The 26,379-nt window shown below is 33.5% G+C and overlaps 1 protein-coding gene across 3 annotated transcripts in view; it reads right to left on the reverse strand.

The window, feature by feature from the left end:
* LOC111516249 (uncharacterized) overlaps nt 1-26,379 on the reverse strand; it is a 136,066-nt gene that overhangs the window by 20,303 nt on the left and 89,384 nt on the right. For all 3 annotated transcript variants that reach the window (XM_074178431.1, XM_074178429.1, XM_074178430.1), the window contains exons 3-4: nt 25,120-25,376; nt 13,284-13,568 (exon numbers count right to left, since the gene is read on the reverse strand). In XM_074178431.1, the coding sequence (XP_074034532.1) occupies nt 13,284-13,568; nt 25,120-25,376 (542 nt within the window). The remainder of the gene's footprint in view (nt 1-13,283; nt 13,569-25,119; nt 25,377-26,379) is intronic.

Raw genomic sequence — 26,379 nt, forward strand, 5'->3', positions numbered from 1 at the left:
AGTCAAAGTATGAGGCCTATCCATATCCATGCAGTTTCTTCAACTACTACTTGGTGGATAGTTGAATTCTGTTAACGACAAGATGAACCAACGATGTATTCGTACGATGTACAAACGCATAGCGTGTGTCTTTCTTTATATTATATCTATGTTTGTTTTGATCAGCTACGGATATTCGTACTGAAAATCGTCACGAAACTGCAAAACATTTTTCACAATACAGTAACCTTATTTTGATTCAGTAACCTGAAGGTATTGAAAATTGAAACACGTTTTTCAATTCCATGAACGGTTTATAAAGAAAGTTCACCATAAAGTGCCCGTAGATACTGCTTTCCCTCAAAAACGTGTTCACTATAAAACAAGTTCTCTATGCCTATCTGTCTACACAAATTAAGTTTTTTCAATAAGTTCTTTCATAGGTTTGTGGATAATCGAGAACTATGACTTCTTTTCTAGTAAATAAGGATTTTTGCAAAATGTCTAATCCCAAGCTAATTTATTGATAAATCGATAAAGGAACCTAGTGAATCACAGAGTACTGCTGAGTGAACTGCATCATTATGGATTCAGGGGAATTGTCTACAAATGGTTTGAATCATATCTTAGTGACAGGAAACAAATTGTGAAAATTTCCGGAAAGTGCTCGGATTATTCTCCTGTCAAATCAGGAGTTCCTCAGGGATCGGTACTCGGACTGAAATTGTTTCTATTATACCTTAATGATCTAACATATTTACCAATCACAGGAAGATTCACATTATTTGCGGACGATACCACTATCCTATGGCATGGAAAAAATGTGAATGTTCTAAAAACAATATCACTGCAAAACATATAGGAATTTGTATTTTTATTTTTTGTACCTACATATTGAAATGTTAATGCTACATGACGAATATAGCTAACAAGTACCTGACAACCGTGCACAGAATGCTCCTATCAGGACGCCCAGATGGCGTTTGCAGCTCACGCAATTAAGTTTCAAAAACATATCTTATAAAAGAAAATGTTTGGCTTTCTACTACTCCATCTTGATAAAAAAAATGTGGGAATCTTCCAAAGAAAGGAAGGAAGTAATCAGGTTGAAAATAAGTAACTCTATACATCGCTCCTAAAAATATAACCCCTCATTCAAATCTTATAAACTTTTTGATTGTTCAACAAACATTTACTAAGGGAGCTTCCTCTAACATATTTCGAATGCTACTTGATAAGTAGTCTTCTCACAAAAGCCTTATACTCATTTAACAAGTTCCATGATCACTTTGCGGCATAAATTTGTTTGTGGTATTCTGAGTTCGACTTTTATCACACTTGTTGTACATGTATATAATAGTATGTTTGTATGTATAATTGATGATTGTAAACACGTTTCATGAATACATAACGTAAATCCGTGAAAAAAATCGCACCACCCATATTCAGGGTGTTTGGTAGCTGGGTGCAAACATTTAAGGGGGTGATACACTAGCCCATATAGAACATATTCATACAAACATTTTTATTTTCTAGCGCGTTTTTGATTTTTGAGGGAACTTTTACAATTTTAAGTACAAAAACCCAAAATTGGTCAATTAAATGCTAATAACTTCGAATCTTAACAGAAATGTCCGGTTTTTTAAATTTATTTCAGTAGTCTTATGTGTCCCCAATCGTACTAAAGTAGTTTGAAGCACCATTGTGTCAAAAAAAGTTTTGTACAGAGCATTTAAACTTTACAAAAGAAAAAACAAAATAAAAAATCTGACTTTTGATGCCAATTAAAAAAATTAATAAAATACATACAGGTGTTCAGACACCTTTAAAAACATGCTTAGTTATTGCTCTTTCGTTTGAGGTATCATTTACCTAGCTAAGTCTTAAACTTTTTTAATTAGGGTACCTGAAACAGTTAAAGGTCGTAAATATGGATTTTTGTGGAATTGAAAAAAAAATATTTTGTACTGTAAAAATTTATTGTTGGTGTTCAAAATGTCCTCCACCATTGCGTATACACTTTCTACAACGATTTCGTACTTCAGTTCTGGTTACTTTCATTTGCATTTCCTGTTTCATAATTTCAAACGCTGCCTCTATTCTCTGAAGTAATTCTTCTCTCGTGGTGATTTCTGTTGTGTATACGAGTTCTTTCACCCGACCCCACACGAAAAAATCCAACGGAGTCAGGTCAGGCGATCTGGCAGGCCAGGGGATGGGTCCGTCTCTCCCGATCCAGTTGCCAGGAAAACAGCGGTTCAGGTGTTCGCGGACGCTTACAGCCCAATGTGCTGGGCATCCATCTTGCTGAAATGTGATCGGCCTGTCCGTGTACAATATTGGCACTTCGGCATCATAGAGTAACATTGGCAAGTCGTTTATTATGAATTCGAGGTAATTCTGTCCATTCAAATTGTCAGGCAAAATGTGTGGGCCAACCAATGTGCGTCCGATGACCCCAGCCCACACATTTATTGAAAATTGTCTTTGGAAAAAATCTGAAACAAAAATGCAATAAAATTAGTTAATTTAGGTAATTAAACACGTGTTGAACATGGGTAATGAAATAATAATAACAAAAATCATCTATTTACCTGTTTTTTCCAATTTGGATTGCTGTCTTTATCAGCCCATTCATGAAGGTTGTGGAAATTAGTAATTCCTCCCCTGGAGATCTTCGATTCGTCAGTCCAGAGGATGGACTTTAAGAACCACGCGTCGTCAATATCTGCGTTTAGCAAAAAACGGCAGAACCGTATCCGTCTCGCCGGATCCGTTTCCTCCAAGCCTTGCACACCCGTGCCGTGAAACGGATATTTCTTCTCGTTGTGCATCGTACTCCACACTTTCCATATCGAAAGGTTTAAATCTCTCGCTACAACTCTGATGCTGGTGGTAGGATCCGCTTCGAAGGCTGCGAGAATTTGCTCCTCAACATTGACATTATGTCTTCCTGGATTTACTGCAGGTTCAGCATGATGAATACCAGATTCAGACAGCCTACGATATGTGTTGGAAAAAACACGAACGTTAGGCACCCTGCAATAAAATAACTCATTTTTAACGTCTTTCGAAGGTGAAAATGGCAAAATTTAACTACCGCTACAATTAGAAATTAATTTACCTGCGGTTCGGGTAACGTTCTTGGTACAAACGTCGTACCAGAGGTGCGTTACCATCAGCTCTGCCATACACAAGAATGATATCGGCTTGTTCATGACTCGTAAACTCAGCCATGGCAGCACACACAACAAAAAGATCGATAGTCCAAAATAAACAACACCTGCAGGAGCGAAAGGCTACAACTGAACACGGTGAATTACAAAAATGGGGAACAAAAAACCAACGTCTACTCGCAACTCGAAAGGGCAAAGCAGTGACTAGAGAACTTGTTTGGCCAACCAAACCGACCCGGCGAGGGGTTCAAGATGATTACTCAACTCAGGTACCTGAAAATTGATAAACTCAAAAGCAAGTTTATAGCCCTAGCATAAGGTCTGAATCATAACAACAGAATGCATTCCAATTAATGACTAGCTTCAGGTAAAATTCTTTGTTGTAAAATGCCACCGGCACCGGCCTTTGTTCAGTTTTCTCTTCTTTCAAGTTGGGCTAAGTTTCTTATTATTCCATGTAAGTCTAAAAATAATATCGTATATTGCTTTAGGATTTTCGTTCAAAGGTTTTTGAGCTGAATTTCATTTAAATTACTTATTTTTAATTTTTCAAATATCCATATTTACGACCTTTAACTGGTTCAGGTACCCTAATTAAAAAAGTTTCGGACTTAGCTAGGTAAAAGATACCTCAAACCAAAGAGCCATAACTAAGCATGTTTTCAAAGGTGTCTGAACACCTGTATGTATTTCATTTATTTTTTTATTAGGCATCAAAGGTCAGATTTTTTATTTTCTTTCTTTTTTTGTAAAGTTTAAATGCTCTGTACATAACTTTTTTGGACACAATGGTGCTTCAAACTACCTGAGTACGATTGGAGAAATATAAGACTTCTAAAATAAATTTAAAAAACCGGACATTTCTGTTAAGATTCGAAGTTATTAGCATTTAATTGACCAATTTTGGGTTTTTGTACTAAACATCGTAAAAGTTCCCTTAAAAATCAAAAACGCGCTAGGAAATAAAAATGTTTGTATGAATATGTTCTACATGGGCTAGTGTATCACCCCCTCAAAGGTTTGCACCAAGCTACCAAACACCCTGTGTATTACCCTGGGAACAGACCTTGCCAAAACATCGTCATTATATTAAAGACTTGAAAAAATATACATCCAGAATAGCATAGCTGCTTCTTCCATTATTTAAACGTGTTATGGTTAAAAAGTTCAGCATCGCCTCTGAAGAAGCTGTGAGATTCACGGATATAACTCATATGATTCCTAAACAGACCAGTCGTTGCAATTTTGCAATTTTTGATTCACAGCCATGGTTATGACTTACCTTATGACTCACCTTACTATATTATATTTATGTGACTGATTTAATTTTTGAAAAAGTGGGGGTTCTAAGTCGATATTTTCAACTTTCGAGAGTTGGAATTAGCATTGTTTTACTATGATTGAGAGTGAGGGCTCCATTACAATTATGTTTTGAATCTATTCCGTGAGAAACCACATTATCCTCCTCATGATGTTGATTAAGTTATCAGTATGTCAGCTCTGATCGTGAATGTTTGTCATCAGATTTTCGACAATGAAAAAGGCGATAATACTACTCACATAATTTCTCCATAGTCACATAAATGATTTTTTCCATCTTATCACTGAAGAATATATCAATCAATGAAACTGTACTTCATTGTCCAAGAATAATTATTCTTATTGACAAAGTGAGTAGATAACAATGAAGTGGATATCCACTGTGTCCAATACATATGAATACGTATTCATATATATATATATATATATATATATATATATATATATATATATATATATATATATATATATATATATATATATAATATATATATATATATATATATATATATATATATATATATATATATATATATGATATATATATATATATATCATATATATATATATATATATATATATATATATATATATATATATATATAATATATATATGATATATATATATATATATATCATATATATATATATATATATATATATATATATATATATATATATATAATCATTCAGCTTCATATTTTCATATTTTTTGTCTCTCATATGTATTGGACACAGTGGATATCCACTTCATTGTTATCTACTCACTTTGTCAATAAGAATAATTATTCTTGGACAATGAAGTACAGTTTGATTGATTGATATATTCTTCAGTGATAAGATGGAAAAAATCATTTATGTGACTATGGAGAAATTATGTGAGTAGTATTATCGCCTTTTTCATTGTCGAAAATCTGATGACAAACATTCACGATCAGAGCTGACATACTGATAACTTAATCAACATCATGAGGAGGATAATGTGGTTTCTCACGGAATAGATTCAAAACATAGTTGTAGTGGAGCCCTCACTCTCAATCATAGTAAAACAATGCTAATTCCAACTCTCGAAAGTTGAAAATATCGACTTAGAACCCCCACTTTTTCAAAAATTAAATCAGTCACATAAATATAATATAGTAAGGTGAGTCATAAGGTATGTCATAACCATGGCTGTGAATCAAAAATTGCAAAATTGCAACGACTGGTCTGTTTAGGAATCATATGAGTTATATCCGTGAATCTCACAGCTTCTTCAGAGGCGATGCTGAACTTTTCAACCATAACACGTTTGAATAATGGCAGAAGCAGCTATGCTATTCTGGGTGTATATTTTTTCAAGTCTTTAATATAATGACGATGTTTTGGCAAGGTCTGTTCCCAGGGTAATATACAGGGTGTTTGGTAGCTGGGTGCAAACCTTTGAGGGGGTGATACTCTAGCCCATGTAGAACATATTCATACAAACATTTTTATTTCCTAGCGCGTTTTTGATTTTTAAGGGAACTTTTACAATGTTTAGTACAAAAACCCAAAATTGGTCAATTAAATGCTAATAACTTCGAATCTTAACAGAAATGTCCGGTTTTTTAAATTTATTTTAGTAGTCTTATATTTCCCCAATCGTACTCAGGTAGTTTGAAGCACCATTGTGTCCAAAAAAGTTATGTACAGAGCATTTAAACTTTACAAAAAAAGAAAGAAAATAAAAAATCTGACTTTTGATGCCAAATAAAAAAATAAATGAAATACATACAGGTGTTCAGACACCTTTAAAAACATGCTTAGTTATGGCTCTTTGGTTTGAGGTATCTTTTACCTAGCTAAGTCTGAAACTTTTTTAATTAGGGTACCTGAACCAGTTAAAGGTCGTAAATATGGATATTTGAAAAATTAAAAATAAGTAATTTAAATGAAATTCAGCTCAAAAACCTTCAAACGAAAATCCTAAAGCAATATACGATATTATTTTTAGACTTACATGGAATAATAAGAAACTTAGCCCAACTTGAAAGAAGAGAAAACTGAACAAAGGCCGGTGCCGGTGGCATTTTACAACAAAGAATTTTACCTGAAGCTAGTCATTAATTGGAATGCAGTCTGTTGTTATGATTCAGACCTTATGCTAGGGCTATAAACTTGCTTTTGAGTTTATTAATTTTCAGGTACCTGAGTTGAGTAATCATCTTGGACCCCTCGCCGGGTCGGTTTGGTTGGCCAAACAAGTTCTCTAGTCACTGCTTTGCCCTTTCGAGTTGCGAGTAGACGTTGGTTTTGTGTTCCCCATTTTTGTAATTCACCGTGTTCAGTTGTAGCCTTTCGCTCCTGCAGGTGTTGTTTATTTTGGACTATATATCTTTTTGTTGTGTGTGCTGCCATGGCTGAGTTTACGAGTCATGAACAAGCCGATATCATTCTTGAGTATAGCAGAGCTGATGGTAACGCACCTCTGGTACGACGTTTGTACCAAGAACGTTACCCGAACCGCAGGTAAATTAAATTCTAATTGTAGCGGTAGTTAAATTTTGCCATTTTCACCTTCGAAAGACGTTAAAAATGAGTTATTTTATTGCAGGGTGCCTACCGTTCGTGTTTTTTCCAACACATATCGTAGGCTGTCTGAATCTGGAATTCATCATGCTGAACCTGCAGTACATCCAGGAAGACATAATGTCAATGTTGAGGAGCAAATTCTCGCAACCTTCGAAGCGGATCCTACCACCAACATCAGAGTTGTAGCGAGAGATTCAAACCTTTCGATATGGAAAGTGTGGAGTACGATGCACAACGAGAAGAAATATCCGTTTCACGGCACGGGTGTGCAAAGCTTGGAGGAAACGGATCCGGCGAGACGGATACGGTTCTGCCGTTTTTTGCTAAACGCAGATATTGACGACGCGTGGTTCTTAAAGTCCATCCTCTGGACTGACGAATCGAAGATCTCCAGGGGAGGAATTACTAATTTCCACAACCCTCATGAATGGGCTGATAAAGACAGCAATCCAAATTGGAAAAAACAGGTAAATAGATGATTTTTATTATTATTATTTCATTACCCATGTTCAACACGTGTTTAATTACCTAAATTAACTAATTTTATTGCATTTTTGTTTCAGATTTTTTCCAAAGACAATTTTCAATAAATGTGTGGGCTGGGGTCATCGGACGCACATTGGTTGGCTCACACATTTTGCCTGACAATTTGAATGGACAAAATTACCTCGAATTCATAATAAACGACTTGCCAATGTTACTCTATGATGCCGAAGTGCCAATATTGTACACGGACAGGCCGATCACATTTCAGCAAGATGGATGCCCAGCACATTGGGCTGTAAGCGTCCGCGAACACCTGAACCGCTGTTTTCCTGGCAACTGGATCGGGAGAGACGGACCCATCCCCTGGCCTGCCAGATCGCCTGACCTGACTCCGTTGGATTTTTTCGTGTGGGGTCGGGTGAAAGAACTCGTATACACAACAGAAATCACCACGAGAGAAGAATTACTTCAGCGAATAGAGGCAGCGTTTGAAATTATGAAACAGGAAATGCAAATGAAAGTAACCAGAACTGAAGCACGAAATCGTTGTAGAAAGTGTATACGCAATGGTGGAGGACATTTTGAACACCAACAATAAATTTTTACAGTACAAAACATTTTTTTTTCAATTCCACAAAAATCCATATTTACGACCTTTAACTGGTTCAGGTACCCTAATTAAAAAAGTTTAAGACTTAGCTAGGTAAATGATACCTCAAACGAAAGAGCAATAACTAAGCATGTTTTTAAAGGTGTCTGAACACCTGTATGTATTTTATTAATTTTTTTAATTGGCATCAAAAGTCAGATTTTTTATTTTGTTTTTTCTTTTGTAAAGTTTAAATGCTCTGTACATAACTTTTTTGGACACAATGGTGCTTCAAACTACTTTAGTACGATTCGGGACACATAAGACTACTGAAATAAATTAAAAAAACCGGACATTTCTGTTAAGATTCGAAGTTATTAGCATTTAATTGACCAATTTTGGGTTTTTGTACTTAAAATTGTAAAAGTTCCCTTAAAAATCAAAAACGCGCTAGAAAATAAAAATGTTTGTATGAATATGTTCTACATGGGCTAGTGTATCACCCCCTTGAATGTTTGCACCCAGGTACCAAACACCCTGAATATGGGTGGTGCGATTTTTTTCACGGATTTACGTTATGTATTCATGAAACGTGTTTACAATCATCAATTATACATACGAAGGTACTATTATATACATGTACAACAAGTGTGATAAAAGTCGAACTCAGAATACCACAAACAAATTTATGCCGCAAAGTGATCATGGAACTTGTTAAATGAGTATAAGGCTTTTGTGAGAAGACTACTTATCAAGTAGCATTCGAAATATGTTAGAGGAAGCTCCCTTAGTAAATGTTTGTTGAACAATCAAAAAGTTTATAAGATTTGAATGAGGGGTTATATTTTTAGGAGCGATGTATAGAGTTACTTATTTTCAACCTGATTACTTCCTTCCTTTCTTTGGAAGATTCCCACATTTTTTTTTGTCAAGATGGAGTAGTAGAAAGCCAAACATTTTCTTTTATAAGATATGTTTTTGAAACTTAACTGCGTGAGCTGCAAACGCCTTCTGGGCGTCCTAATAGGAGCATTCTGTGCACGGTTGTCAGGTACTTGTTAGCTATATTCGTCATGTAGCATTAACATTTCAATATGTAGGTACAAAAAATAAAAATACAAATTCCTATATGTTTTGCAGTGATATTTGTTACAAATACAAGTGGTATAAAAACAGAAAATTTTATTTATCATTTTCCATGAAGATCTCCCACCATCCATTAATGTATTTCAATATGTGGCATATGTGTATACCGTAAACCGTGATACTAGAAATAATCCAAGTATTACGGTACCCAGTACACAGTGTCTGCGATGCCAGTTTTTGGGACAGTTATCTCGTGAAATATATATAATGTTTTGAAATATTTGTGCATATAGTGTTACCATTTTCCTCAAAAGGTACAAATGAATCCAGCGCTTTGATAGACTCCTGATCTAGAGATTTTTTTTCTGTGTGAAATTTGAGGTACCTTGCTTTGTGTTCATTTATGAGATAATTTGCACTTATTCTTTTTTTGATGAACCTATCAGAACACTTATCATGACATTCATTTTTTTATGTAATGTAGTACAATCATCTGATTAGGCTACATTTAATTTTTTATAGTACAATAAATATATGAGTCCCCAAACAGAGCCTTGGAGACTTCAAATTTTCAAAGTTTTTCTTTTCTTATATGTTATCTTTGCATTTGAAAGATTGCTGGTGGGAGTCTGAATATGAAATGAAAAAATTAATGGCTTTCCTCACTTGACTGGCGGCATATGGATTTCTGTTCTATATAGGTGATGCGTTAAGTTAATATTCTCGGCAACTTCTCATTCTTTATAGAGCTCAGATCTGACCTTCTTTGAAGCATTATTCACATGTATGAGCAGCCACAGCATACCCTGTGGCTGCTCATAGTTTCGAGTTTCAACTCAATACACTTTGAACTTCACTGTTGGAGAATTCTTTCATTTGAACAACTTAGTTTATGTCGAATAAACATCCTGACAACGTTTTTCCAAATGGATTTAGATTCCAGCGATTCAAGTCCAACGTGAATCGCAACTTTCGCACAGGTACCTCTCAAGAGCGCCTTGATGATTTTTCTGTAGTGCTTGTGTTTTTGACCCTGAAAATAATCTTAGTATTGGATAAGAGGGTTCTTCAATCAGCTCCGAGATAGAGTGCGTCCTCTCTTTTGTTTACTCGTAGATTACCATTTGTACTATCGACCACATCTAAACATGTGGATGTTCTTTTAGATCTCATTTCACTGAAATTGATATGTGAACTCACATAAATAATGCCAGTTAGAAGCGATTCCTAGATGAAATTGAGTTGAAACACATTGGCAAACTATACCGGTAGTAGCAAGACATATGTATAAAGATTTTTATTAAGATTTTTATTTGTTATGACCAGTTCACTTGAGAATGGTTTGATGAACCGAAACCGGTCGCAACAAATAAAAATCTTAGTAGAAATTGGACGAAAGTTATTTTTCTCATCCTATATTCAATTATATTCAATATTAATTTGTACAAAATAAATAGGTTATCAATTGAAGTTTAATTGAACAGAATTATTATAGTATTATTACAGAGCAAATGCTTAACATGATTTCTCAAATGATATTCATTTATGAACGAATTTGACGATAAGTGCTGAGTAAAGCTCATTAGAATACAATAATGAAAACCGCTTCCAAATCGATTCAGCCGTTTTGGTGTGATAACTGGTTATCAACCGAAAACGATTGTGCATAGTGACAATTGAAATTTGTTTGAAGGTGATTGACAATATTTCACTTATCCCTGCTTTCCATTTCTTCCACTTCACTGGAAAGCGGGGATAAGTGAAAGTACTCGAACGACCCATAAATAGTCATCTCTCGGAGGAATCAGTCCAGTCATCAACATAAGACGATTGTAGATACTAATAATCGAAATGTCGTGAACTGGCTTGGAATCTCATGACTTTTCATTCGACAATTGAAATGTCGTCAATTAGCTTGGATTGAAATTATTTTTTTTCAATTTTCCCCATCTCATTTCGATATTTCTTACTGTTAACCTTATTTATAAAATAATTTTAATTTTAGGTTACAAATGTCCTTGAATTTTTCAATCTTATATCCTCTTTTCATTAATTTTTCTCCCTATTTTTAACTCAATTTCAACATTATTTTCTTTTCCAGTAACGCATCCAAATATTTCACGTAATTCTTTCAATGAAAGCCTAAACTTGTAACATTCATCAATAGACGGGATATTTGTAATTCTGACCAATTTCTAGACAAGATTTTTATTTAAGGTCTATCAAAAGTTAAAATATTCCATTTTTGATGTCTAATATACTTTGAATATTTTCTTATATTACTAATTACAAAGTAAATACACCCGGAAAGTCGTACTTAAAATTGAAGGTATTCTCTCCAGCTTCAACACAAGTTCTGATGTCGTGTGAAGCAAGTATATTTTTCTACCAGTATGGACCAGCACACAACTCTTAAGAGAAAGATAGGATTCATATAGACTAACTCTTATGACTCCAAAACTCGTTGTCTACTTCAAATAACAATATCAATACATATATAATGAAACTTCTCGATGTGTGAATTTTTATGTGTTCAACTGTGATTTGTTTGCGCTTAATAAATTTGTTTGCGAATTTCACTTGTCTGTAAAGGTAAGATTCACTTTATATTTGTTGTCTGACATATTTGAATCGGTTCTTAAAGAAGAAATATTTGTAGACACAAGTCAAACATTTGTCGAAAAAAATACAATAAAAATACTGCTCGGTTAATTTGGCTACAACTTCGTTCAACTATATAAAAAAGTTTGTGAAATGATTGTTTCAGGAATCGAATGCGGACGAACATGTGGAAACTTTTTGCTGTTGACAAATCTGGAAGAACACAAAAATTGAGATGCAAAAAGCTATAGAAGTTGCGAAAAATAGCTCTATAAAATATATTTGAATATATATTTGAAAATATATTTGAATATATATTTGAAAAAATATTTGAATGAATATATTTTTTAGTAGTAGAAGAGTTAGTGTTTTCATATGAAACGTAGAAGTTTATAATCAATTACAAATCTCAAATTTAACATCAAATCCGAATGAAAGTGCTCACCTTCACTCACTTTGTTCGTTTATATATTACTGAAAATTGAGAAGAAATTTTACAGCTTCAGAGTTGAATTAAAATATTCAAGTGAGAATAATTATGATGATATAGAGTGAATTTTCAAGATGAACTTTTATCTAAATGTTATCAACTTTCTCAACTCCAAAACTATGGAATGATTTCTTTCGATACTATTTCACTCATTGTTTTGGCGTCGATATAAAATGAAAACAATTGATGATTTCACACAGATTAGCAACCTGGTTTAATGTTTGGTGGTAGAAAGCAAATCAAAGTTTTGGTTCAAAAGGAGTTATTTTCAGTTTAGTTTATTTGTAAAGTATCTGTTTGGTTGAATTCGAAAATCAAATCCAAATATTCGAAAGCTATTCTAATTTATAAAAACATTATATTTTATGTTTCATTGGAATGTTCCAGTTTCAAATCAATCAATACATATAAAAAAATTATCGAATCGCATCCTGTACATAGAACATATCATGAAAAACTATTATTGGTGATTTATATTGGAGCAATAAAACCCAGAGCAATGACAAGGTTATGTCAGTCAAAGAATTATGTCGGACATTTGTTGAAAAAAGTACTATGAAAATTATATTTATTTAACTGAAACTTCAGTTATTATATGAATATAAACTTTTTCTTTAGAAAATATGAGGAAACCTGAATCTGAAGACGAAAGCTAGTAAAGAATGAAATTAACTAAGGCGGCGGAAGTGAAGGGAAATATAATTTTCAATAACAATTTGCTACTTCCTGAAATAGACAAAACAGGTTATTATCAAGCAATGGGCATTGACCCCATTTGATCTTATCTAATAGTTTTGAATAGTTATATGAAAAACTGAAATGAAAAATATAACAATTTATATATGTTAATTCTGACATTATAAGTATCAATTTAATTTGTTAAACCCATGATAAATAAAATATGGAAGCGAAACAAAAATTAGAAAAAAAAATCATATAAAGTCAGATAACTGACTTTTGTACCACAATAACTTTACATATTTCTCTTGACGTGTAAACTCACCTCATAATAGACCCTGTCAATATAGTAGGGCACAAAGGGTTCCTTCCAATAAATCATAAATGCTCCGTCTGGATTCGATGTAACCCTGACTTTATAAGGCTGTAGGAAGTTTGGAACTTTGTATGTCACAGTTTCTGAGGCTTGTGAACCGGCAACGTTCGTAGATACTTTGATGTCGAATTTCGCACCGTAATTTACTTTGAAATGGTGAACGTAATCCACCCTTTTGCTGGCAGGCAAAGTGACAATGGTGTACCGGGATGAGCTCCTTTCGAATGCTGAAATCTGAAACAGAATTATTACAAATAATCACGTACAGTTCACGGGAATATCAATTTTTGAGGAGAGTGAACCATCCAGATGAATTGATTTCAACAACAACAACAACGCGTCTGACTCAAAATACTTCAATTCAGCAGTAGGATCACTCAGAAATCAATCAAGTATATCCCCTACAGACCGGTTTCGAGGTACTACCTTTCATCAGTGCAGGAAAGATTCGATCCAAACAGCAGTGTGCCTGTAACTCAATCGAAATCACGCAACTCGATTGGTTTTAATAATTTTAAGATTCACTATGATCTATATCTTATAAATAGTTGATAATCTTAAATCAGTTATTTAGTATAAGTTTTCAGTTGATTGAATGATAATTATAAAATTCATTCGTGTTATATTTAACCCGTGTCTTTCAAATGTGAAACATAAAATGAAAATTCAGCATATCGTGTGAGGTTGAATATGTAGATATGTTGATAGAGGCATGAATGAAAAATTTTTTCGGGAAATACTTTGCATTTTTGTGTTATTCATGTTTCATTTAATTCATGTTTTGTCCTGAGAGCCAATTATTTGGTTTCATCCTAGCCTCACAGTTTCTTGAACTTTAAATGTCACCACTTACTTCATATAGAAAACTTTTTCGTTTTTATTCATTAGATTACGAGGAACTTCATCAAGGGTATTGTCGAAAAACTTAAACTTCATCTATTAAACAAATGCGTTCTGTTATCGAGTAGTTAGACCTGTATCGCCTAGTTGAATATCGTCCATCTCTACATACTTGCAACTGACAACTTGACGATACCACAAGCGTATTACTATTATTATATAATGTAACAAACTCTTCTATTGAATCACATTCACCCTCTGGTGTGACCTAATTTACTGTTTGAGTTGAAACTGTAGAGATATTTAGGAAGTGAGTTCTCATTTAGCGATCGATGTTGAAACTTGGTTGGTTGGTTTTCAAATTTATGTCCATCCTAGTGGAAATATTGTCTTCATAACGGAAGTCGCCATGCTTGATCCTTTGATTATCATATGAATTTTTCTATCATATTTTTCATTTATGAACAAAATTTAGTTATTGATACAATTTTATTCTCACTGAAAATTCCTGATTTACAAATGATGAATTCTGAATTTAGTCCTAATGTGCGATTGGTAACATCCCTAATCGTTCAGATTCACATAATCATGTGCTTTTTGCAGCTCAGTGGAGCTCCATTGGTTACAGGCAATTTACTTCACAGAAGAGTATATACCCGATAAGTAATGTAGTCATCTACCTCTGTATTACCATTTTACATTTGATGGAGAAATTCGTTCAACTGCTTTCAACTGTCATTACTGAAATGGTTAGTAACACCCAAGAGAAATGTACCTACATGCCTAATGTTGCGTGCAAGCGATAAAAACTGTCAGGAATGGTTTATTACATGAAATATTTTCAGTGATATTCCAAAGGGCAGTGTGAATATGTACGCACATTCTCAGTTGGTTTTTAAATTCGCTGAACTAAGGATTTCGATAATTAGATATTCGTATCTTTTTCTATTACTACATAAATTCTGCTGTTGATTTGTGGACAGTAAAAGTTAATTCCATACTCTGGGAAAAAAATTCTAAAGTTAGTTCACCCTTTCCTTAGGCAAAAAAATATCAGACTTCTTGAAGATATATTGATAGAAAATGCTTATTCCATTATGAATGTTTCAAAATATATTTCCCACAATACGGAATGTTTCTGGAGAAATTTGGTTACAAGCACCTCACATGAGAAATGGATCACGATTCTGTAATGTACACCTCATTCATATCCACAAATAATCTGGGGGAACCATATCTAGCGGGCGTTTCTGAGGTACTACAGTTGCCTATCCGCCAGATTGGATAATTGTCATGCAACCAATTTTGAAATAACCTGTCATGATGGGGAGGTGCCCTATCTTGCTGAATTCGATAGATAGACCGATGTTGTCTGTTGGATTGGTGCGATAGATCACCTGATATGACGCTCTTAGATTTTTTCAATAGATACAAGTAATCTATAGAGTACAATATACAACCGCAGCAAATTTCAGAATTAAAGTTCAGAATAAGAGGTGCGCAACGAAATCACTCCACAAATATTTCATAAGAAAGGAATTCGTGAACAGACTTCAATATCGTTATTATTGGCGTGTTAGGAATCACACGTTGAAAGGTAAAACCTCGTTAATCCTCAGCTCGCACAAGTTTCAACTTCTATGGTTCATCGTTCGGATGGATTCCGACAGCTGTTTAACGGAAAAACAGATTTTAAACAGATTTTTTCAAACAGAAGTACATAATGATCATTTATTGGAATGAACTGGAGTAAGTTACGATATTGCATTTGAACTTATGATATTTACCAGTTGTAAGCAAATTCCTGGAAACAACATAAAACTGTCAATTATCCAAAAACGGATGATTTCTATTAATAAAAGTGAAAGTGTACTTTTGGTGACTAGTGGTGGCAAACTATTTTTTGTTGATTTCATATTATGATTTTTGTATGTATACCTTGTTACAGCCTCGATATCTTGTCGGAAGTACCGAATAGAGGAGACTTCTTACGTCTGCACTATAAGAAATTAGTGTACTAAAGGTATATATTTGATAAACACCGCTACTGTAGCGTTTTCCTGTATCCTGGATAAAAAACTTCTTCCATCCCATTCTATCTGAATAAAAGTGGCATCACCGTAGGACATAGAAATTAGAATGAAAATTGAAAGACTCAAGGACATGAAAAAGGAGGATCAATGTAAGAGTATTTATAATAAAAAAAAACGCCGAAACAATTGTATTATGTGCGAATTCAAAATAGTTAGTATTATATAAGTTTGTGGTAAACTCCATCAATTTTTAGGTTGGTTCAATATACTTCGGCTCAGACTTTCAATGTCTGCTCGGAATCTTGAAAAATATGACACATTTCTTAGAGAGTTATTTCTTGAAAATTGCATTCCGAGTCAAACATTTTCACACTGACTAAGGAAAAACTATGATGTCAGTCAATTGTGTATTCCGGAAGAGTGCAGATTGGTGTATCGCACCTAAAATCACTCTTGTGAGAAGTAATACGATCTTTCAATGTTATACTAGTTTGTCTAATGTTTTTTTCTCAAAACTAGAATAAGGGATGCAATGGAGCACATATTCTTCTGATTTCTGAAAGCTAATTCCACATAATATTCAAATTGGCTGAAAAAGATTGTAGAAAAGACTTATTGAGTTGTGATATTCAAGGATAATAATTGTCATTATTATCATTCAAATTATTGATATTATTATCATCATGAAAAATATTATTGTTAATTGAAGTTCGGATGTTGAAGAATAAAGAGTGATTTATAAATAAGAGATTTCGAATAATCGTTCTGAAGAAACAATTCTGGAAGTTCGCGTACAAAAATTATATTCACGAAATAAATTATGAAAACTTCAGTTTTACAACATGATCATTTCAGAAGGCACATGGAATAGTGGATTCATTTTTATCATAGTGGATTATTCGAAAATAATTTCAAATTATTGGTGAAATATATTACTGAAATATTAATAACATTCACCCTGTCAGAAAAACGTTGTCTGTCCAAGACAACCACCAACCACTTTTTTTAAAGTACCTTCGGGAAAGGAAGGAAGCAATCAATTTCACAATTAACTGTATACAAAGATGAGTAGGTTACGCAAAGAAGTAACTTTCAGATACAAACTGTTAGAAAAAACCCTCACGAAATAACTAATCTGATATAAACATTGAATTACACGAAAAAAAAAATACTTTCGAAACAACTACTTTCATATGAACATTGATCTGTAGGAAAAACATTTTTTTATATTCAGTTTGTACTACAAACATTCGTTTTGGAATTAAATCACACATTACTCACAGGATCGCTCCATAATATAGTATATGAAAGAGTAAAATTTCAATTACATGGAAGACTCTCATTCCCAATGGCATACATACGATATTTCGGAATAAGGCCCTTGCCTTATTACAAGATTGAGCGCTCAATTTAATCATAAAATCACGACTACATGTCACAAATGAGAATGACAATGACATCGATCACATTCATTCATTAAATCCCAGCCATAGAAATCTAGAATATTACTGGAGTTTTATCCCAACACCAAACCATTATTTTTAACACCTCAAAACGTATTAGACACATGAATGTTAATGAAGATATAGGAATATTCATCTTTTGCGCATCCAGATGGTGCAGGAAGATTCCCTCTACCAGCTGCAGACTCAGAAACAGTACTAACACTAGACTTCCAGAAGCTATCAAAAGGCTGAAGGTCGCGAAATATGGCATGGAACTATGTACAGTGGCAAAGACCCTATTCCAAACAATTCCTAATATATCATTGCACGAACCATTTTTTTAATTATTGAAATTTTTCCCGAGAAAACTGAATAATACAGATGAAACATTGATACATGACTGAAAGTAAGGATGGAAATGCCTAATTCGAATTCTGAGCTAAAAAATTTTACTTTTCAAAATACAACTCGATTCAATTTCTCCCTATGAATTTCCCTAATATTTTATTCATTTCCAATCTTTCAATCAGATGCAAAAGCATTTTTGTCTGAAAATGGTTTTGATTACCTCCCTCAAACGAACGGAATGCCGGATGCAGCATCTGTGTCCCAGCGAAGATATTATTTGATAATTTCCGGAGTCATTACAGAAATGTTTTCCTGGAACACGGTTTATATGAACTCAGAGAGATATTTTCAACTAATTTTATGAAGGTTAATGGTTTTCAGTTTTACGTATGAAAATAGCTCCGTGATAAAACTAGTTTCTACTCCGAAGGCTCGGCTACTGAAACTATTGGATGTTAAATTAGCTAGCAGAGAAGTTTTTCAGGTTGTGTATTGAAATAACAAATTTATCATAGGAAATTATTTTAAAAATAGGTGGACTCTCTTCCTTACAAGTAAAACAAAACTGATTGCCAGAACTGTCAAAAACAAAAAGTTGCTATTTCAAATATGCTTGTAACTTCAATCTCACTTTACTCCTTTGGAATGGTGAAGAAGGCTCTGGAACAGATGCATCAACTTGACGTGAAGGTACTAAAAAAGGTTTATCAATATGAGGCGTTTTTTTTGACTACCTGAATAACATTTATACCGCCTCCGTGTTGACTAAGCTGGGTTTTTGATCTAGAAAGAAATTATCCAAAACCGTTCAATCCGTTCAGAAAAACGGTGCACTTTCAAGTCGATGAGACCTTTCCAGAAAAAAGAACGGTTGTAGTTTTCTTCGGAAACTTTGACTCATCCATCTGAGTAAAACCTTCTTCAGGTGATGTAGACTGAAGTCAGAGACCAAAAGAAAATAGTTTTTGAAAGAATAAAACAAATTATATAACAATGAATTCAAATTATACATGAATGCCTATAGAATAGGTAAAATTTAACATGTGGAATATGCCTTTTAGTTACTTGGAGTCGTATAACAAATGAAATATTAAGTGAAATTTCATTGTTAGAATGGATTCTACAGACAGCAGTGGAGCCACAGTCATAGAGCAATATCCTTCCGAAAAAATGATATCAATGATCATTGCCTATTTCTTAAGAGGAAATGAATTGCGTGTTTGGCGATTTTCTGCTACCGAAAAAATTGGATCAAAGAATTTGCATTGTGTGTTGAAAAAAGGTTCAAATACTCAAAAACACTTGAAATGTTGACAGTGGCATACGATGATTGTATTCTGAGTCAAGAATACGTTTACAAGTGGTACGAACTTTTCACAAAAAGTCGAGAAGATGTGAATGACGACGCTCGCCCTAGACGTACCAGCACATCAACAACCGATGGAGGAAATATCGGGATAGTGAGAATACACTGTTATGGAAAATTGTCGAATTACTATCAGGAAAGTTGCTGAGGATTACTTATCGATTGACTCATACTAGGCATTTTTTTTTAAATTTTGGGCATGAAGCGTATGATTACGAAATTTGTTTCAAATTTGCTGAATTTTGACAAAATAAATCGTCACATGACTATTGTTGATTTGTTGAATAACGTCAACCGCTATCTAGATTTCTTTGAAAGGGTCATAACTGGTGACGAATAATGGGTATATGATTGTGACATCTAAACCAAATTCTAATTGCCCTAATGGAAGATTATTAGAAGAGAACCAAGATTGAAAAAGCACGCCAAATTTCATCAGTTTTTAAGGTCTTGCTCACTATTTCCTTCGATAATAGAGGCACAGTGCATCAAGAGTTCTTGACTAACGGCCAATAAGGCATATTATGTTCAAGTTATGCGTCCCTTGCGAGAAGCAATACGAAGAAAATGATAGTTATTGTGAAAAAACAATTTATTGCCTCTGCATCACGATAATTCACCTGCTCACTTGTCATTGCTTGTTTATAATTTTTGGGACAAAGTAACACCTTAATCATGTCTCAGCCACTGTATTCACCAGATTTTGTCCTCTGTGATTTTTTTTCGTTCCCAAGATTGAAGATACTCATGGAAGGACGGCGTTTCGCAACAATTGAGAAGATAAAAATCGAATCGCTGAGAGCTCAAGATCATACCAAAAAGTGCACATCAGAACTGCTTCGAGGATTGAAGAAAACACTGATACAAAAGTATTATATCTGAGAGGGACTACTTCGAGAGAAATGGAATATACATTTATGGATACACGAATATTTCTTGAGAAAAACAGACAATCAGGGCAAACTGAATAAAACCATTTATAGTGAACAGACAGACAATGTATTATCCTTGATTGATGACGTGCTGTGAATGACTGTCGGTGATGACTGTCATCAGCCAAAGAGGGTCGTAGATACTAATAATCGAAACGTCGTGAAGAAACTTGGTTTGAAAGCTTTCCTAATTTTTTCTAATTTCCATCTATCTTTAATAATTTTTTTTTCAATCGGTGGTAATTTCAATAAGTTTAATTGCTTGATATAATAGATATTTCAGCTAATCATTTTTATTTTGTTTGATCTTTCATAAATGTTGAATCATATTAGATTCGTTTCAGAGAATGAAAGTCTGAACTAGTAAAATTCAACTAATTTTGTTTTTTTAAAGGTGGTTGACAATGTTTCGTGGTGCATTTCATTAGTTCGGACTTCCATTGTCTGATATGATATAAATTGATTTGAAAACCCTGAAAGAATCTATTAAAAATTAAAAAGATTAGCAGAAAATAACAATTATATCAAGCAAAAAAAACTGAAATTGCAATGGAATAGAATACAAGCAACAAAAAAAAAAGAACTAATAACGTGAGATGGAAATTAAAGAAATTTTTTTTTCAGTTATCACCCGAAGTTTAATTTTCTTCTTTTTCAAAATCAGTTTCAGCAAGCCCGAAAATTGACCGATATATCCTTTGATGAGCTGATCAGCGTTCTTCTTGAGCATTTAAGGCCATCTCATTGTCATATTCATTGGTTTAATCGTCGCTGTATTTCCATTATTTGACAAGTTATACGTCATAAAAGACAAGGAAATATGAAAAAAGCCTCCAATGTTCATATACAAATGCATTTTATATTAGATCAGTTATGATTACGAAATGCAATACAACTTCAAAGATCAATATATTCTGTATATGGATGTCCATTATCGTATTTCTAATTGTTTGAAAGTTACATCCATCTGTTACATAAGAAATTAAGAAATAACGAATTTGCTGACGTGTTATCTTGAAAAGTATCAAAAATAATGGCAAAAATCGTACTTTGTTAGATATAGCTGTTTATATTTATTGGGTGTTTCATTAGGAGTTTCCTATAATTTTAATCAAATGAAGTAAGTGTGAGATATCAATTAGGTTTTTCATACATTCGAAAGATTTACTGATGCCATTATGTATGGAGCATCGTTCAAATATCCGACATGGCTTCTCTGGATGGAGCGCATACGAGAAGTCCGATTTTCCAATACTCTGGCGCATAAATCAGGCTGATTCTGACCCATGGCATGAGTTATGTTGGCTATGAGAAGCGCTGTGATTTGTGGCTTATTCGCATACATGTGCCACCCACAAGAAAAAGTCTAAAGGGGTCAAATCGCACGATCTCGGTGGCCAGTTTTAACACCTCCACGTGAGATGACCATGCCCTGAAATCGCTCGTGCAAAATATCTAATGTGACATGATCTTTGTGCTTTGTCATCCTGGTGAAACAACGTCGTTAATGACCCATATTCCTCAAAGAAATATGAACCGATGACGTCACCAGCCCAAACTTCATACCAAGCAGTGACTTTTTGAAGATGCATTGGACGCTCATGGGTCTCATGTGGATTGGTATCGTCCCAAATTCGACAATGTTGTTTGTTTGGAAATTCCTCTATTTCTATAAAAAGTTGTGAGAATAATCCTGGATCGTTTATAATAGTTTTTTTAATGAACAAATGAAAAACATCATTCATGTTCCAGCTATTGAAGAGTATAGACATGCATCCAGAGAAAATTTAGTGACCCAATCTCAGTCAATAGAATCACCTCGTAGGAAAGACTTCAGAAAAAATCCTTCAGAGGTAACAGAATTTACGCCTGCCCATTAGAACAGATATCAAACACAGTTACCACCCACAACGAGCCTGCCAATAAGGCAATAGCAATGTAGGTTCCTCAATTTCCTCAAAAAAAGGTTCCTCAATTTTAATATTCGGTCGCAAAAAACGATTGTTAATAAATAAACATATTTTTTAGCAATGGATATTTTTTTGAAGAAACCGTTTATTTATTTATAATTGCCATCAATAAGTATAGATCGAAAAAAAATTTTAGATTCACTCATGAGCAACCAATTCATTCATAACAACTTTTCAAACAATGACAGTTGAAAATGAATATTACTGGAGTTTTTTCCCAAGAGTAAGATTAATTTTCCTTTTGAAGATGATCACTTGGTGATCGAAACATGTGTCGAGGTTTTAAAGTAACGGTTTTTTGTTAGGAAAAAACTTCAGTAATATTCATTACTACATCAAAGGTTCCAAACAGTGTATCACAAGTAATGAACAGGAAAAAAATATATTAGCTTTTAATCGTTAGATATCAAAACAATCAAGATTTAGTAAAAAAAAATATTTTTTTTCAATTTTCAATGGTTAATAAAAACAAAATCAAAATTTTGTAGTTTTTGCAACGGCGATCTATTCATTAGTCTATTGAGAGTAACTTTACGAAGTGAAAAAAATTCTAGGGTTTCAGTTTGTTAATTATCTGGGTTTATATGTTAACTTTCAGTTAATAAAAAATTATCAATCAACAATAAAATTATGGATTTAGCCGTTACTACGTGGTAGGGAATCATAATGAAGAAAAAAAAATGTTTTTTACCACTTTTATTTGTAACTAACGCTACTGCAGTTTCGTCCTATACGGACATTTTCAAACTTATACAATAAAGTTCATTTTATAAGGACGTATAGCACGTATAGGACGAAACTGCAGTTACGTTAGTTACAAATAAGAGTGGTAAAAAACATAGAGAGTTCAATTTCTCTTTTCTTCATTATCAATTAACAAATGCACGAATAATGGAAAAATTCGGATGACCACTTTTCAACCATGGATTATTGTTCATTGATTCATTTTCAAACTACATGAATTTTTTCATTTCCCAATTTCCATTATTAATATGTTCGAATAATTTTTTTATTGCTGTGTCAGTTTGGTCCACCGCGCGCGAAAGCCAGACTAGGTACATGTTTTTGGCTCTAGTTTCAAGGCTCTGTAAAAATTATAAATAATAGAGATACAGCTCCGAGAGTTGGAACTTATTTTTCAACAAATTTGATGATTTCTTTGAATTTTTTCGTAAACTCGAAAATTTTGAATATTTTTCGAGATATTCAAAAAACCAAACCTCAATTTTTTTAACTGATTTGTTTATAACTTTTGTCATTTTTTTCAGAACCTTTTCAACCTTTCCCTTGAACTTTCTATGTGATATTACGAATCGAATGACACCTTGATTGTTATTTTTGGAGAGTTTATAAAAGTTTTGGAAGAAAATGGTACATGTGAACTAAACTAAATTATCCCACCAAACCTCAATTCTACAGAGCAATTAGCCTCTTCAGCTGTCTTGGTGGATTATTCGAAAGATTACTGATTAACAAACTCACCGAATTTCTACACTACAAAAACATCATCCTCTCACACCAACATTGGGTTCAGACTCGAACATTCCACCCAGAACGCCATTATTGAACTGACACCTACATCACCGAACACATCAATTTCTCTGTTTTTTTCAATCCCCTATTTGATGTATGGAAATTGAAAAATAACCATTGTCAATAATTGAAAAATAACCATTGTCCATAACTGAAAAAAATGTTTGAAGGTATTTTTTTATTAGAACAAAATGGCAATTTTTTTCCCAACTATGAAATCATTTTATTCGTTCATGAACAATTTGTTAAATATTACTGGAGTTTTATCCCAACACCAAACCTTTATTTTTTCATTATGTTTTGATCACTAAGTGATTAGTTTCAAGTAGAATAAACTGAAGATTATTCTTTCTCTTGAAAATGATCGCTTGATGAATCGAAACAGTGTTGAAAATAAAGGTGTGGTTTTTGGATGAAACTTCAGTTATATTCATTACTATACCGAAGGTTTCAAAAAGTGCATCACAAGTAAACAATTTGTGAACAAATGACGAAAAAAAATGCAAATAGTTACTGTCATTTGTTAATGAAAAAATCTCAAAATGAAAACATAATAAATACCCCCATTTCTTCAATTTCCAATAAATTTTTCATTGAAATAATTATAATGAACGAAATAAAAAACTTTCATAAACTTTCACCCCATAATTTCTTGAGTATACAATACATATAGGAAGAGCTCCACGAAGCGAAATATTTTCAAGTTCATTCACGGAGATTCAGTAATAATTTCTTAATTATTGAAAACATGACTTCATGAAAAATGAGGTCAAAAAAGTTTTTTCATCGAGTGCTCATTCTTGTAAATGTTCGAAATGGAACCTAACTTTTTCAAATTTTCAAATAAAAATATAATTTTGTGAAAAATTTATCATCAGCGGTGACGCGTGTGTGGTAGAAAGGGCGCGCGGTCCCTATTTTCAGGGTTAAATTAAGATTATGAATAATGAAGTTACATTTCCGGGAGTTCAGACTTTTTCATGGGAAATTTTCTTCCTTCATTTTGTTTATATAAATCGTGATTTTTTATCCACTGTGAAATCTTTCGAATACATTATTATAGGGCTTACTCCGAATCGAATAAACCCTTGCCCGTATTTTTAGGAGCTTCATCTCTATTTTTCACGTTTTTAAACTTGTTAATTTTCTCATAGCCTTGGTGAATCGCTTCATATCTGCCTTATTTCGGTCGTCAGTATTCACATAACGGACGTGCATGTATTCACATTTTTCGACTACTAAAAACAAAGGCAGATTGTCGATATCGAATCCCCAGAGGTCTTTGTTAACGTTCGAAACCGGCAGTACACTAACTTACGACGTATCCGATGGGTTGTCCAATATTTGCACAGGACGCCGACCATTTCAGTAGCAAACACGGAGGATCTCTTGGCTCAAAATCAACCTGTAAGTCTTGCGGGGGAGCTTTTCTATCCAAGAGGGTGACGACGCTCATGATGTTGTTAGGATTGATTTCGTTTCCATTATTTGCTACGCTCACTGCGAAGTTGTACTTTGTGCAGAAATCCAGGTCTTCGATAACCGCGGTTTCGTTCGTCGTTGACAGTTTCGGATCTGCAAAGAGAGGTCTTACATTTGATGGTGATCAAAATAAAACTTCTGGGCATGATTTGAAAAGAATATACCGTTAACTTTGAAAGGTCTAGAGTTTATCCAACATCTACAATATGGTGATAATGAAAGAAATACATTCAATATACCTATTGTCTGAATTTGACTACAGGGAAAAATTCTAAGACCTGTAGATTTACAATTCCGATTGCACATTCTATTAGGTTTTTCTTTCATTTTTGATATCATTTATATAAGCGCCATTACTCAATCGATGATTTTTTTGAACGGAAACGTGGTTGATGCGGTGCATCATTTGAAAAGTCTTTGATTCTCTATTTAGCCATATCAATATTTTTGAATATTGTATTGAATAATTGAATACCAATTTTCAGCTCTCTTTGAAAACTGATAACAATACTGTCACAGGAAATGATCTGATAGATTTTTGCAGGTTTCTTTTTCGACTTTTGATTTGATCATTTGAATGTAGTGTTCATCGAGAACACTACATTCAAATTAAACGTATTTGCCTTATCATATGATAATGATATCAATTCTGTTACATCGCAGTCAAGTTGTGACATAATTTACTTTCAGTTTTTTTAGGATAAAACTTGGATAGAAGGATACAAATGAAGGTTTGGGCGTAAATCAACGATGAATATTGCGAATGAAAACATAATCTATCGTGAGCAAAATAGGAAAACGAGCCATGTGAGAGACTTTCCAAATGGTAATAGAAAACTAGTAGTAGATACGGAAAATTAGATGTTCTGCTAGCGTTTGAAGAATATTTCCATACTCGCTCATAATATTGGTATCAATATTAGACTAAGAAAAATCCTCATTGGATGCAGGACTGTCATATTTGATATGGGCGAAAATAATAGATATGGGCGGAAGTAGTATTCATGGAATGGGTGAAAAAAATACATGATGGAATTATGGGACTAATCTTTTTCGGTAAAAAATCACCAGTTGATATAATCAATAATATGTAGCT

Source organism: Leptinotarsa decemlineata, unplaced genomic scaffold (genome assembly GCF_025532065.1).
Source record: "Leptinotarsa decemlineata unplaced genomic scaffold, Ldec_3_MD MMD2_tig00003798_RagTag_RagTag, whole genome shotgun sequence".
Classification (NCBI taxonomy): Eukaryota; Metazoa; Arthropoda; class Insecta; order Coleoptera; family Chrysomelidae; genus Leptinotarsa; species Leptinotarsa decemlineata.